At 35.2% G+C, this 15,583-nt stretch overlaps 1 protein-coding gene across 1 annotated transcript; it reads left to right on the top strand.

Annotated features, from left to right (window-relative positions):
• Positions 1 to 209: 209 nt before the first annotated feature.
• Positions 210 to 13,898, top strand: INSL6 (insulin like 6). Its single transcript, XM_024734320.1, is given in 4 exon segments — positions 210 to 393; positions 396 to 482; positions 13,557 to 13,830; positions 13,832 to 13,898. Coding segments are annotated over 4 exon segments (612 nt in total).
• Positions 13,899 to 15,583: the final 1,685 nt, after the last annotated feature.

Here is a 15,583-nt window from a genome sequence, read left to right as displayed (position 1 = left end):
CATTTAAAAAATTAACAGGCAGCCACCTGGAACGGCCTGAGAGCCCCGCGTAACACGGGAAATTTAGGCGCCGGCGCCGCTCACCTAGTCTTGAAGTTCTCGCGAGGTCTGCACGCGAAAATCAGAAGGTCGCCAGGTGCGCACGCGCAGTCGTGGGACAGACGGCAGTTAGGGCCCTCAGCGGACGTGTCTGTATTGGGGGTCCAGGGATGCCGTGGCTCCTCTGCTTGTGTGTCAGGCTCCTGCTAGTTCGGGTCTCCTGTGAGATGAACGACATTAGTCGAGCCAGGAAATTGTGCGGCAGGCATCTGCTGCAAGAAATAGTAAAACTCTGTGGCAGTGTTAACTGGAGCCACATTGAGGAGGAAAAGCCTTTCACACAGCTGCTTTCCCAGCCTCGGAGAAGGTCGAAACCTTTATCCCTGACCGGTTGGAAAGCTCCCAAACCACTTTCCTGGTCTGGAGGAGAGCGACAAGCCCAGGTAAAAATCTAAACCAGAGGCATGTTTTTTCATCTTTGTACATTTCTTATTCCCGAATTTGCCCTGCCAGGCATGGAACTTCTGCAGGAAATGGAATTTGTGCCTAATACATATACAAAAGCCATGAAGTCTTTGTTTTTGTTTGTTGTAACTTGGAGGAAAGAAGTGTACACATGTAAGTCTACACATTTGTATAAGAATAATGCTGTTTCCCTCGCTTTCCCTTTCTGCAGTGCCCTTGTCACCTGGCAAACTCTATTTTGCCCTTCAAAGCCTGATTTAGGTATCATTTTCCCTGTGAAATCATCACTGACCATTTCATAGCTACTCACTCCATTCTCCATTCTACCGCAATATCTAACACATAATTCTATTTAACTATTTATATTTAACTATAATATTTAACTATAATCAGGACCTGCTACATAATTGGCCCGGCCTAGTGCAAATAAAAATGCAGGGCCCCTTGTTCAAAAAACAGGAAAAACCGTTAAAGTTACTAAAATATAAAATTTTTTACCTTTCTTGTGCATATCTCCTCTGCTCAAACACATGGTCCTCTGTCCCATCAGACTTCACATACAAGTCAAAAGATAAAATTATTGAGAATTTCAAGACTGGGACAACAGAGCATTAAACAAAATGCAGAGTCTTTCTAAGCACTAGGCTTGTGCTACTGGCAAGTCTCAATCTCTTAATGCCAGCCCTGTATGCCATACCATGTTATAGGGATTGCTCATGTATGTTTTTATCTGAAATGTCTAGCAGAGGGCTGAGCACAGGGTATGTGCTTAATAATGTATTGAATTTATACTTAATGCTTTTAAGCAGTCTTTAGGAAGAATATTTTTGTTTCAGATCCATTCTTCTGTTTTTACATTTTGTGACTAACACATTTTAGTCCCAATATGTTTGCCATTTTAAAAGAAAATGCACTTTATTTGTAGACTGTGGTCTATAGAGTGTAGTGTCATTGAAGTTATTGCCTTTTATAGTAATCCAATTGATTCAATTTGGACAAATTTTGCAAAAGTCAAGATTTCTGAAATTAAGGAAAGGAGTTAGACTATCATGCCAAAAGAGAGACCCTAATGTAGATGACTGAAACAAGCTGAAACATTGCCTAGCACATTATAAGTACATATTCTTTTTTTTTGTTTTGAGGTATAGTTGGTTTACAATATTAGTCTCAGGTGTATAACATGGTGATTCAAAATTTCTATAGATTATATTCCATTTAAAGTTATAAAGTATTGGCTATATTCTGATAAGCACTTATTCTTTAATGAATGAATGAATAAATCTTATAAGATTATTGCTGCTTAGAGAATAAAATTGTTTTTATTGACGTGTATTTGATTTACAATGTTGTGTTAGTTTTGGGTGTACAGCAAATTGACTCAGTTGTATTTATATATAATATTAGTTTAGTTATTAGATTAGTTATATATGTATATTTGTATATATTCTTTTTCAGATTTTTTTCCATTATAGGTTATTACAAGATATTGAATATAGTTCCCTGTGCTACACAGAAAGTCTTTTTTAATTTATTGTATATATAGTAGTGTGTATCTGTTAGTCCCATACTTCTAATTTGTCCCTCCCCCCTTTCCCCTTTAGTAACCATAAGTTTGTTTCCTACGTCTATTTCTGTTTTGTAAATAAGTTCATTTGTATCATTTTTTTAGATTCCACATATAAGTGATAATCATGATATTTGTCTTTCTCTGTCTGACTTACTTCACTTAATATGATAATCTCTAGGTCCATCCATGTTGCTGCAAATGGCATTATTTCATTCTTTTTTATGGATGAGTAATATTCCATTGTGTGTGTTCCTTTGGTTTTTAAGTAAAAATAAAAGACATATTTTTCATTTTCACCAATAACTGTTGAACAATGTATTCACCATTTTGTTCCACTACCCTCTGCCATTTTCCAGGCAACTTCATAATTCCATCTTCCCAAAACTTTATATCTTTTTGAGCAAAGCTGTTCCAGGTGCCTTTTATAATCTTCCAGGGAATTTGAAAATTTTTCCATTAAGAGAATTTTGTAAAGAACAAAATAAGTGGAAATCTGAAGGTGCAGTGTCTGGTTAATACGGCAGATGAATCAGAACTTCCCAGCCAAGCTGTAACAGTTTTTGCCTGGTCATCAAAGGAACATGTGGTCTTGCGTTGATGGAAGATTATGTGTTTTCTGTTGACTAATTCCAGATGCTTTTCGCTGAGTGCTGCTTTCAGTTGGTCTAATTGGGAGCAGTGCTTGTTGGAATTAATCGTTTGGTTTTCAGGAAGGAGCTCATAGTAGAGGATTCCCTTCCAGTCCCACCATATACACAACATCCCCTTCTTTGGCTGAAGACTGGCCTTTGGTGTGGTTGGTGGTGGTTCATTTCGCTTGCCCCATGATCTCTTCCATTCCACTTTATTGTACATTGTCCACTTTTCATCGCCTGTCACAATTTGTTTTAAAAATGGAATGTTTTCATTACATTTCAGTAGAGAATCACATGTGGAAATATGGTCAAGAAGGTTTTTTGCTTAACTTATGTGGAACCCAAACATCAAAGTGATTAATATAACCAAGCTGGTGCAAATGATTTTCATTGCTTGATTTGGATATTTTGAGTATGTTGGCTGTCTCCTGCATGGTATAACGTTGATTGTTCTCAATTAATGTCTCGATTTGATCGCTATCAACTTCAACTGGTCTGCCCGACTATGGAGCATCATCCAGTGAGCAACCTCCAGCACAAAACTTCGCAAATCACTTTTGACACATTCCATCAGTCACAGCACCTTCTCCATACACTGCACAATTTTTTTTTTGCGTTTCAGTTGCATTTTTACCTTTCTTGGAATATTAACGAAGCATAATATGCCGAAAATGTTGCTATTTTTCTTCCATCTTCAATATTAAAATGGCTACACAAAAATTCACGAATTTTGGTAAGATTTTTTTTCTTTTTAGATTTTTTTTGGTGGGGACCATTTTTAAAGTCTTCATTGAATTTGTTACAATATTGCTTCTGTTTTACGTTTTCGTTTTTTGGCCGAGAGGCATGTGGGATCTTAACTCCCTGACCAGGGATTGAACCCAAACCCCTGCATAGGAAGGCGAAGTCTTAACCACTAGACCGCCAGGGAAGTCCCTGATAAGTTTTTTTTTTTTTTAATATGCTGATATGACAGCTGTCACAATACAAACTAACAAAATTGTTTCGAATGAAGTTAAAGACACCTAAACGCTACCAGAGCCATCTTACAGAAAACAAAAACAAAAACAAATGAATTTTGGCCAACCCAATAATTTTTAAAGGAACCTTCATACTGTTCTTCATAGTGGCTGTACCAATTTACATTCCCACCAACAGTGTAGGAGGGTTCCCTTTTCTCCACACCCTCTCCAGCACTTATTATTTGTAGACTTTTTGATGATGGCCATTCTGACCAGTGTGAAGTAATACCTCATTGTAGTTTTGATTTGCATTTCTCTAATAACTAGCAATGTTGAGCACCTTTTCATGTGCCCATTGACCATCTGTAGTCTTCTTTGGAGAAGTGTCTATTTAGTTCTTCTGCCCAGTTTTGACTGGGTTGTTTGTTTTGTTTTGTTTTATATTGAGCTATATGAGCTGTTTGTATATTTTGGAAATTAAGCCCTTGTTGGTCACATCATTTGCAAATATTTTCTCCCATTCTGTAGGTTGTCTTTTCATTTGTTTATGGTTTCCTTTGCTGTGCAAAAGCTTATAATTTTGATTAGGCCCCCTTTGCTCATTTTTGCTTTTATTTCTATTGCCTTGGGAGACTGACCTAAGAAAACATTGGTATGATTTATGTCAGAGAATGTTTTGCCTATGTTCTCTACTAGGAGTTATATGGTGTCATGTCTTATATTTAAGTCTTTAAGCCATTTTGAGTTTATTTTTGTGTATGGTGTGAGGGAGTGTTCTACCCTCATTGATTTATGTGGGGCTGTCCAACTTTCCCAGCACCACTTGCTGAAGAGACTGTCTTTTCTCCATTGTATATTCTTGTCTCCTTTGTTGAAGATTAATTGACCATAGGTGTGTGGGTTTATTTCTGGGCTCTCTATTCTGTTCAGTTGATCCTTATGTCTGTTTTTGTGCCAATATCACACTGTTTTGATGACTATAGCTTTGTAGTATTGTCTAAAGTCTGAGAGGGTTGTGTCTCCAGCTTTGTTCTTTTTCCTTAGGATTGCTTTGGCAATTCTGGGTCTTTTGTGGGTCCATATTAATTTTAGGATTATTTGTTCTAGTTCTGTGAAAAATGTCATGGGTCATTTGACAGGGATCGCATTAAATCTGTAGATTTCTTCCAATCCAAGAGCATGGGATATCTTTCCATTTCTTTGAATCATCTTCAGTTTCATTTATCAATGTTTTATAGTTCTCAGGGTATAAGTCTTTCACTCCTTGGTCAGGTTTATTCCTAGGGTGTTTTTTTTTTTGATGTGATTTTAAAGGGATTTTTTTTTTAAACTATCTGTTTCTCATATCTCATTGTTAGTGGAAAGAAATGCAACAGATTTCTGTATGTTAATCTTGTATCCTACTACCTTGCTAAATTTGTTTAGCAGTTCTAGTAGTTTTTGTGTGGAGTCTTTAGGGTTTTATATATAGAGTATCATGCCATCTGCATATAAGGGGAATGAAAACTTTTAAAGACAGAAACAATAGAAAGCATCAGACTGAATCTTAATCATTTTCCACCATCAAAACCGCCTACATATAAACTCACTTTATCCTGCTCTTATAAAGAAGGAATTGTTTCTCACCAGTTTCTAAATTGTACCTTAGTTCAGTTGATATTCACACTTTAATGTGTATATGAATCACCTGGGGAATAGTGTTAATATACAGATTCTGATTCAGTAGGTCTGGGGTGGGGCCTGAGAGTCTACAGTTTTATAAGCTCCCAGGTGATGCTTATTCTGTTAGTTGGACACCACTCTTTGAGTAACAAGGGAATAGTTCACTTCTCTATTTCTTCATTACTCTTTTCTCCCAGAAATGCAAGGTGGACCTACCCTTTCTACTTCATGTTCAGTGGGCATTTCTCTCACATCAATTACTGTGCTCTCATTACCTATAACCTAGTCAAAATTTTACCTTCAGTCATCCAAGCGTGAGTTTATTATTGAAAAAGAGTTTAGAATCCTTTTTCTCGACAAAGCCTACTCTGGAGGAAACTCTTTTCTCATCAGTAAAAAGTCAACTTTCAAACTCAGAGCTGATTAATCACTCCTTTGTCTCAGGTATTATTCACAATCCCCTGAAGGAGAACATGTCACTAATTCAATGAGGAGGGATCTGCAATGAAACAGGATTCGTAGGAAATGAAAATACATCTGATAATATTTCAGAGTTCTCATACCCATTAAACATGTTACTATGGGAGCTATATAAAGGATAGTTTGCTGAAGTGGAAATATCATGTGGCAATAAAACCATGGTTGTTTTAAAATATATGGAAGAACGAAAAATGGATTTAGGTTATCAACATGAATGTGTATCAAAATTTAAAGAATTCTTAATCTATAAGGAAAGATGACATATAGTCCTATTAATTTCTAGTGACTAATTTAGAAGTTGTAGAGAGATATGTGTTTCCAACATAGAATTCCAACGTAGAATATATAAGTATGCAATTTCTTTTACATGTGAATGTTGCTGTAAAGTTGATTGATTTTTATTTAGCTTATATCAGCAGAATATATTTCTATATTAGATCAAGTCAATTATCAACAATTTTAATTTTCTGATGATCTATTTGAGTCTGACACAGGAAAAGATAGTTTGATACACTGATATTCAAAAATGCTTTTTTTCAGGACTACTCATGCATAACTTGAATTTGAGATGTGTGCTTCTTGTTAGTGGATCCTGAATGTATGGGCCATGTCTCATGCTTACCTCATAGTGTGACACCATGAAGCTAACGTCATATTTCTAAATTCTGGCTGAGTATGGTGCTGCCTAACTCTTAGTGCCAGGTGAAATCATCAAAGTTTCATTACCAGTTTTTCATAATCCATAACCCCTATTCCAGTTAGATAGGCTGTATTCCCCCATTCTTGGTCTTCATTCATCTGTTCTTGTTTTTTTGTTCATTTTCTTGTTTCTTTAGATATCATTATCACAACTGGCTATGCAGAACCTCTCTATTTATATATTAATTCAACAAAATTTGTGTGCCTGTTGTATATTAGTTAGTATTCATGCTGCTTGGGATATAAGAGTGAACAGTTTCACTCAGGAGGCAGTGAAGGTTCTTGCCTTCATGAAGCTTACAGAATAGTGAAGATAGACAATAAACATAAATAAATTATATGGTATGTTAGAAGATGATTAGTCTCCACATATCTCCTTTCTTCATGCCCATTCTCCTCCTCCCATAGGCAGCCATTCCAATGTTTTATTATGTATTTTTGTTTTTATACGTTTTATTGCAAATTGTGCATTATTTCCTGTGCATTTTAAAAATATATCTAAATGGTATTTGAGATCTATATCTTATTATTGCTATGTGAACTTTTAGTCATTGCTTCAAACTGCTGCATAATATTCATACGCATTCCTCACATTTTACTTATTCTTTCTCCTAGTGATGAACATCTAACCTATATAGGCTTCAACTCCCTGCCACTATAAATAACACTGCAGTGAGCATCATTGTATATGCCCCCTTATGGATCTGTGTGGACATTTCTCTGGGATATATACCTAGGGGTAGAATTGATGTATCATAAAATATATTATGCTTAATTTACTTGAGGTGCATTCAGATTGCTTTGCAGAATGGCTACACCAATTTATAGTTGCACCACTAGTACATGAGGATTCCTGTGTTCTTGTATCCCTGTCAAGAATTAACATTATACAATTTTTAACTTTTGCCAGTGCCACAGGCGTGAAATAGTGTCTCCTTTTTGTCTTAATTTGCTCTGAATTTGAGCACCTCTTCATATACATATTAGCCTCTTGGGTTCCTTTTTTCTGAAAATTTCCTGTTTATACATTTTGCTCACTTTTTGTTGGAATTGTCATCTTCCAGTTGATTTGTAATAGTTATCCAAAATCTAGATACAATAGTAATCAGCTGTAGGTTTTAGATATTACAAATATGTTCTGCTATTCTGTCATCTGTCTACTGGTGTTTGACAGAAAGTCTTAATTTTTATACAATTAGACGATAAGTGTTTTGCCTTATTGTTCATACTTTCAAAAGTATGAACAAAACTTTCAAAAGTTTTAGAGGTTCCTTTTCTGTTCTTCTGTTAATTTTATAGTTTTACTGTTCTTATTAGGTCCTTAATTCTGGGGCCCATTTTTGGTTCTTTTCTGCTAGGGATACTATCTTAGTTTTCTCAGTGTCTTACTTTTCTCTACATGAAGAAATAATTTTCTGAATACCATCTACTGAACAATCGTTTTTTTCCCATTGATTGTAGAGCCACTTTTATTGTTTATTAAGTTTGTCTGAGATTCTTATTTAATTGGTCTTTTTGTTTGACTTTGTATTATTACTACACTGTTTTAGTACTATGACTCTGTAGGATGTCATTTATCTTGGAGAGCAAGTCTCCAATGTTTATTTTTTTCCCTTAAGGTTGACTGAACTAATCCTCTGCCTTTATCCTTATATATACATTTAAGAGTAAGCTTATTGAATTTATTTTATAAAAACCCATCTGGAATTTAAATGGGATGCATGGAATTACAGAGAATCATTTGAAGAGAATTGACATCTTTTTAACAAAAAGTCATCTCAGCCAAAAACATGGAATATCTTTGTATTCTGTCATTAGAATTTTAAAGTTTTCTCTATAGAGACTTTCTGTATTGTTGGTTAAGTTAATGCTTAATACTTTAATTTTGTTGCTATTGTAAATACTTGTTAATTATATTTCTAGTTAGTGATCATTGGTTAGAGAAATGCAGTTGAGTTTTACAGGTTGATTTTAATCCAGTAATTATGTGGAACTATCTTAATAGTTTTTTGTCACTTTCTAAACTTTATACCACTCTTCTTTTTTTATTCTTATAGCATTTGCAAGGAGTCATTACAGGTTTTTGAGCAGAGGAGTGACATAATTGACATTTTAAAGGGATCACTTTGACCACTGTGTTGAGGATAGACTGTAGGGAGGCAAGAGTAGAAACAGAGAGACCTGTTAGGAAGGTATTAGAGAGGATAGCATCTGGATAAGGATGGTAGCAGTGAGTAGAAGCAGTGATAACTGTTATAATCTAGATATATTTGGGCAGATATGATGTGAGATATGAGAAAAAAGAAAAATCAGGAATTACTCCAATATGTTAAAAAAATATGTGATTTCAGAGTTTTTGCTTTCAACACCTGGAAGGATAGGGTTACTATCAACTGAAATAGGAAAGGCCTCAAGTGGAACAGGTTTGGAAAACAGTATTAGTAGTTCATCTTTGGACATTTACGCGCAGGCTCAGCAGCCATGGCTCACGGGCCCAGCCGCTCTGCGGCATGTGGGATCTTCCCAGACCGGGGCACGAACCCGTGTCCCCTGCATCGGCAGGCGGACTCTAAACCACTGCGCCACCAGGGAAGCCCCATCTTTGGACATTTTGAGTTTGAAAAGTTCAGGTGGAGTTTTAAACATGTTGAGTTTGAGACATCAGAGTGGAGATGTTGAGTAGCAAGTAGGATATATGAATCTGGAGTTTGGAAGAAAAAATTTGCTTGAAGAAATAAATTAAGGAGCCATAGGTATATAAATAATTTTTTAAGCCGTAAGACTGGATGAGATCATGAAGAGAGTAAGTATAGATTGAAAAGAGTACCAAGGACTGAGCTCTGGGAGACATCAACATTAAAAAAACTGAAGAGGAAGTACTTGCAAAGGAGGTAGAAAGGGGCAAATAGTTAGGTGGGAAGGAGAGAGAATGTGGTATCCTGGAAACCAAGTGAAGAAAGCATATCAAGAAGGAGTGGTTTTTATTAGTTAAATAAGATGAGAGTTGGCTGTTGAATTTAGCAATATAGAGGTCGTTTGTGAGCTTGATAAGAGAAGTTTTGGTGGAGTGATGGAGTAAAAGCCTGTATAGAATGAGTTTCAGACAGCGTAAGAGAAGAGAAGTGAATTAATAAATACAGAAGGAGTTTAGCTACAGAGGAGAGAAAAGAAATTGGATGGTAAGCAGGGCCAAGAGAAGTGTTTCTTGTTTTTTTTTGTTTTTTGTTTTTTTTTAAGTGGGAGAAATAGCACATTTGCTGATAGGAGTGGTTCGCTAGCAGTGAAAAAATAATGATGAAAGAAAGATAAAGAGAAGCACTGCTGGAGTGATATCCCGGAGTGGGCAGGAGGAAATAGATCTAGTCCATAAGTGGAGGAATTGGTTTTAGAGTGGATAATTCATCTATGGAAATACTTAGGAAGGCAGAATTATGGGTACAAATGTTAAGAGATGAGTAAAAAGACAGTGAAGGGAGCAAATACAAGTTCTCTTCTGATTCCTTCAATTTTCTTATAAAGTAGAAAGCAAAACCAGCTGAGAGTGAGGGTGGGAGTCTATTAATATAGTAAATTGCATTGATAGATTTTGTGATCTTGCATTTCTGGGATTAAACACTTTCTTAATATATTTGTAAAATACGTTCATGGATTCAGTTAACTAATACCTTATTTGGGACTTTCAAACAAACATTTGTAAGTGAAATGGGCTTATGGTTTAAAAAAATGTTTTTAATTGAAGTATAGTTGGTGTACAATATTATATGTTACAGGTGTACAATTTTTATACTCCATTTATAGTTATTATAAAATATTGGCTATTATAAAATATTGGCTATATTACTGGTATTGTACAATATATCCTTATAGCTTATTTTATACATAATTGTTTTACCTCATAATCCCCCACCCCTATCTTACCTCTCCTCCCTTCCCTCTCCTCCCTGGTCACCACTCATTTCTTCTCTGTATCTGTGAGACTGCTTCTTTTTTGTTATATTCACTATTTGTTGTATTTTTTAGATTCCACATATAGTGATATCATACAGTATTTGTCTTTCTCTGTCTGACTTACTTCACTTAGCATAATACCCTCCAAGTCTATCCATGTTGCTGCAGGAGGCAAAAATCTCGTTCTTTTTATGGCTGAGTAATATTCCATTATATATACATACATACATATATATATATATATATATATATATATATCTCACAACTTTTTCTATCCATTCATATGTTGATGGACACTTAGGTTGCTTCCATATCTTGGCAATTGTAAATATGCTGCTATGAACGTTGGGGTGCCTGTATCTTTTTGAATTAGTGTATTGTTTCTTTTGGATATATACCTAGAAGTGAAATTGCTGGGTCATATGGTAGTTCTAGTTTTAGTTTTTTGAGAAACCTCCAGACTGTTTTCTAGAGTGGCTGCACCAGTTTACATTTTCACCAATAGTACGAGGGTTCCCTTTTCCCCTCATCCTTGCCAACATTGGTTGTGTTAGTTTTGATGATAGCCATTCTGGTAGGTATGAGGTGATATTTCACTGTGGTTTTGATTTGACTCATTTCCTTGATGATTAGCGATGTTGAGCATCTTTTCATGTGCCTGTTGGCCATCTGCATTTCCTCTCTGGAAAAATGTCTGTTCAGTTCTTCTGTACATTTTTTGATTGGGTTGTTTTGTTTTTTTGATGTTGATTTGTATGAACCACAGTTGTATCTGTATTGTAGTCCTTTTTTTCCTAGTGTGTTTTGTTCACATTCATCTTTTTTTTTCTTGATTAGTCTGGCAAAAGTTATATTTTATTAATCCTTTAAAAGAACCAACTTTTGCTTTTCTAAATCTTTATATTGTTTCTATAATTCATTGATTTCTTTCCTTATTACTTATTTGGGTTATCTCTGTTGCTCTTTTTCAAATTCATTGATTTGAATATTCATTTTTAACCTTTCTTGTTTCCTGATGAGTACAGCTTGTTTCCCTTTTAAGTTCCCTCTCCAATTTGACATGTACTTTTCATTAACTAGTCCCTAGTTGCCTTCATCCATGAACAAGTTTCCTTATTGTCTGCCTTTTTTTTCCCTTTAAGTGGCAGAACATGGCACATCTCATCCAGGAAGGTCTTTCTTCAACCTGCATAGACAACCTAATTCACTTTTCCCTTCAGTGTACTCTGTTCATTGTGACACACTTTAATTGATCACATATTTATCTGTCTTAGATGACATTATTTGCTACTTTAGAATAGATTAATATCTGTCCTAAAGTTTTACTATTCCACATTTTGTCTTAGGCATTTATTAAATACAAAGTTATTATAGAGTATTCTAATAGGACTGTCACTGCAAGAGACAGAGTTTCTCCTAAATACCCTCAAGAAAAAAGCAGAGGATAGTTATTATAAAAACAAGATCTGTAAATGGATCTGGAAAGGCCCTGGAAAGCCTAAGGAATCAAGTCAGTGCTAAAAATCACCTTCTCTCTTTCTCTCTCTGAATCTTTTCTCCTCTAATATCTATGTTCCATTATAACTTTAGCTTGTCATGATAAGCTTCATAGTATCCTCTCAGTTTTGGTTCTAACTCATCTTGTTCTCATTACTTCTTAGTTCTAATTTTAAAGAGAGGAAATCTGATTGAGCCAACTTATTTTTCACATGGCATGGATTGCTGGCCACTGTAGTAGATTGGTTTGTTTGGGGTCAGGTGCCAACCTCCTGACTATTCATCTGTGGATATAAGGTGGAATCACCCTATGACTTCCTAAGGGTGACTCTACAGCAGTGGCTAGAGGCAAATATATCTCCCAAAAGGGACTGTAGATGGGCAAGGGCAATGATGGAAATCCAACAAGCCGCCAATTAATTACCTTCTGGTGTTATTTTAATTTATTATCAGTAATATTGAGTAAGAGCAATATAATAGAAATAATCAGTTCATTGAGCGTATCACTACTTCTCCATTTCTTTATATTTCAACAAAAACCAAAATGGCTTCTACTAACCACTTAGTTAAAAATGTGTGTAAAAGATAACTCAATTAGAAATTGGCAAAGGATTTGAATAGACATTTCTACAAGGAGGATATATAATAAGCACATGAAAAATGCTCAACATCATTAGTTGCAAGGTCATTGCAAATTAAAACCACAATGGGATACCACTTCACATCCATTAGGATGGCTCTCATCAAAAAATGAAAAATATCAAATGTTGGTGAAGATGTGTAGCAGTTGGAAGCCTAGTGGTGGGATTGTAAAATGGTACAACCACTGTGGAAAATTGTTTGGCGGTTCCTAAAAAAGTTAAACAAATTTACCGTATGATCCAGCAGTTCTACTCCTAGGTATATATCCAAGAAAATTGAAAATGTGTTCACACAAAAACTTGTATGTGGGTGTTCAGAGGAGTGATATTCATAATAGTCAAAAAGTAGAAACAACCCAAATGTTCATCAACTGATAAACAGATAAACAAAATGTGATATATCCATACAGTGGAAAATTATTCAGCCATAAAAAGAATAAAGTATTGCTAGAGATGCTACAACATGGTTGAACCTTGAAAATATTATGCTCAGTGAAAGAAACCAGACACAGGTGGCCACATATGGTATGATTTAGGCAGATCCATAGAATAGAAAGTAGATTAGTAGGTGCCAGGGGCTGGAGGAAGAGGGAAATGGGAGTGGGGGTTTCTTTTGTGGGTGATAGAAATGTTCTGGAATTAGGTAGTGGTGATGTTTGCACAACCTTGTGAACATATTAATTGTATGCTTTAAAATGCTCAATTTTATGGCATATGAGTTATATCTCAATATTTTTTGCATAAAAATGTGCAAATGTTTCTAGGACTTTTTATAGGAAAACAATACCTACAACTATTTTAGTTAAAAATATACATTGCTTTCAAATAACCATTTTACTAGTTAAAATGTGATTACTTGTGTTTTCAAAATTAGCTGACTCTAGTATTACAGCATTATGATCAAATTTTCAGCTAAACGAAGATTTTAATAAAGTAGGATTTTTTTCTTGTCTCTCAACAGTCTCAACTTTTGCCTCTCAGGAAGACACATTAAACAATTTGAAGATGCAGTCACTGCCTGAGCATCAGTACAAACAGGCCAACTTGCCTTTTAAGACAAGACAAGAGATATTTTCCTCATCACAAGATATCAGTCCATATATTCATGAGATTGTAGAATTTCAGAAGAAAAATACAAACAAAATTAAAACCTTAAGCAATCTGTTTTGGGGGAATCATCCCCAAAGAAAGCACAGAGGATACTCAGAAAAATGTTGTCTGAAGGGATGTACAAAAAGAACTTATTATTGCATGCCTTCCATATATTGATTATAAAAACTTAAAGAAGCATCAGCAGTTGTGACTGAGATGTACTAACCATCATAGGAATTATACTAACTTAATAAAAAGCTTAATATATTTTACTTTTATTTTTTTGGTGATTGTCCTTGTAAGTTTTCTACTGTGAACAACATCTGAATGTACTTGCAAGCACTTGACAATATTTTATGGTGGTAATAGGAATCTTAGTATTTTCTTTGGTGCCCTATTTTTCATATATTTTTATATTTGAAGAAGATGTTACCGGACATGGCATGATCACTGTAGACATCTAAGAATTAACCTGTTTATTCTTGTCAGTATGATTGAAACTCTCTTAAGCTACATTTAAATGGATTATGGAATGTTCTGCATTCCATGTGTATGATATACAGATTGGTGCCCATGACTATTACGCTCACTCCAGTATGCTAATACATCTGTCCTACCAATTTAAAACTAATCAACTACTACTCCTAGTAGGAGCTCTTATACTGTAATAGTAGGTACATTTAAAATTCTTTGTGTTTTATAATAGTAACTGGTCAGTCAGAAGTTTTTTCAGTTTCTATTGAGGACTTAGAGTTCAGTGACTTCCTTTAGGTTGTAATCTCTCTCCAGGATCCTCTGTCTTTGCTTTGAAGGTACTGATATAATGTGAAATTTTATTCTGCCTTGGTCAGAATAGAGGGCTGACCAGGTTAGCAGTGTCAGCATCACCTGGGAACTCGTTAGAAATATAGTTCTAAGGTCCTCCCCCAGATCTACTGAATCAGAAACTCTGGGTATAGGGCTCAGTGGTCTGCGTTTTTATAGGCCTTCTGGGTCATTCTGAAGTAGGTTAAAGGTTGAGAACCACTGGTAATAGAGTCACTATATGAATATTGTAGAAATTCTGCTATTTATGTGCTTTTGTATCTCAACACAATATAGATGTTATAACACTTAAGCTTTTGGTGTGTTTTTCCACTTTATGTCCACATGTGAAAATTTTTTAATGCTACATATTAGAGCAAAGTTTATACATAGAATCAAAAGTGGAATTCCTACTTTTCTGCCATTAATTAGGGGGTAAGTATCATTTGAAATCTTTTTCTAGTTTCTTTCCCAAATATGTACTGTAATGTTCTTTTCAGTTAAATTTTTAAATTCCTATTTGGCTCTGTTATTTCTTAGGACAAAGGTTCTTTTCCACATATCTATAGCTATATAATATATACACTTACAATGCATTAATTTTTTTGTGTATATTGAATCCTTGCATTCCTGGGATAAACCCCACTTGATCATGGTGTATGATCCTTTTAATGTGCTGTTGGATTCTGTTTGCCAGATTTTGTTGAGGATTTTTGCATCTATGTTCATCAGTGATATTGGCCTGTAGTTTTCTTCCTTTGTGACATCTTTGTCTGGTCTTGGTATCAGGGTGATGGTGGCCTCGTCGAATGAGTTTGGGAGTGTTCCTGCCTCTGCTATATTTTGGAAGAGTTTGAGAAGGATAGGTGTTAGCTCTTCTCTAAATGTTTGATAGAATTCACCTGTGAAGCCATCTGGTCCTGGGCTTTTGTTTGTTGGAAGATTTTAAATCACAGTCTCAATTTCAGTGCTTGTGATTGCTCTATTTTCTATTTCTTCCTGGTTCAGTCTTGGAAGGTTGTGCTTTTCTAGGAATTTGTCCATTTCTTCCAGGTTGTCCATTTTATTGGCATATAGTTGCTTGTAGTAGTC

This window comes from Neophocaena asiaeorientalis, unplaced genomic scaffold, assembly GCF_003031525.2.
Source record: "Neophocaena asiaeorientalis asiaeorientalis breed wild unplaced genomic scaffold, Neophocaena_asiaeorientalis_V1.1 scaffold256, whole genome shotgun sequence".
In the NCBI taxonomy this organism is placed as follows: Eukaryota; Metazoa; Chordata; class Mammalia; order Artiodactyla; family Phocoenidae; genus Neophocaena; species Neophocaena asiaeorientalis.
This window is presented reverse-complemented; position numbering and strand designations above follow the sequence as displayed.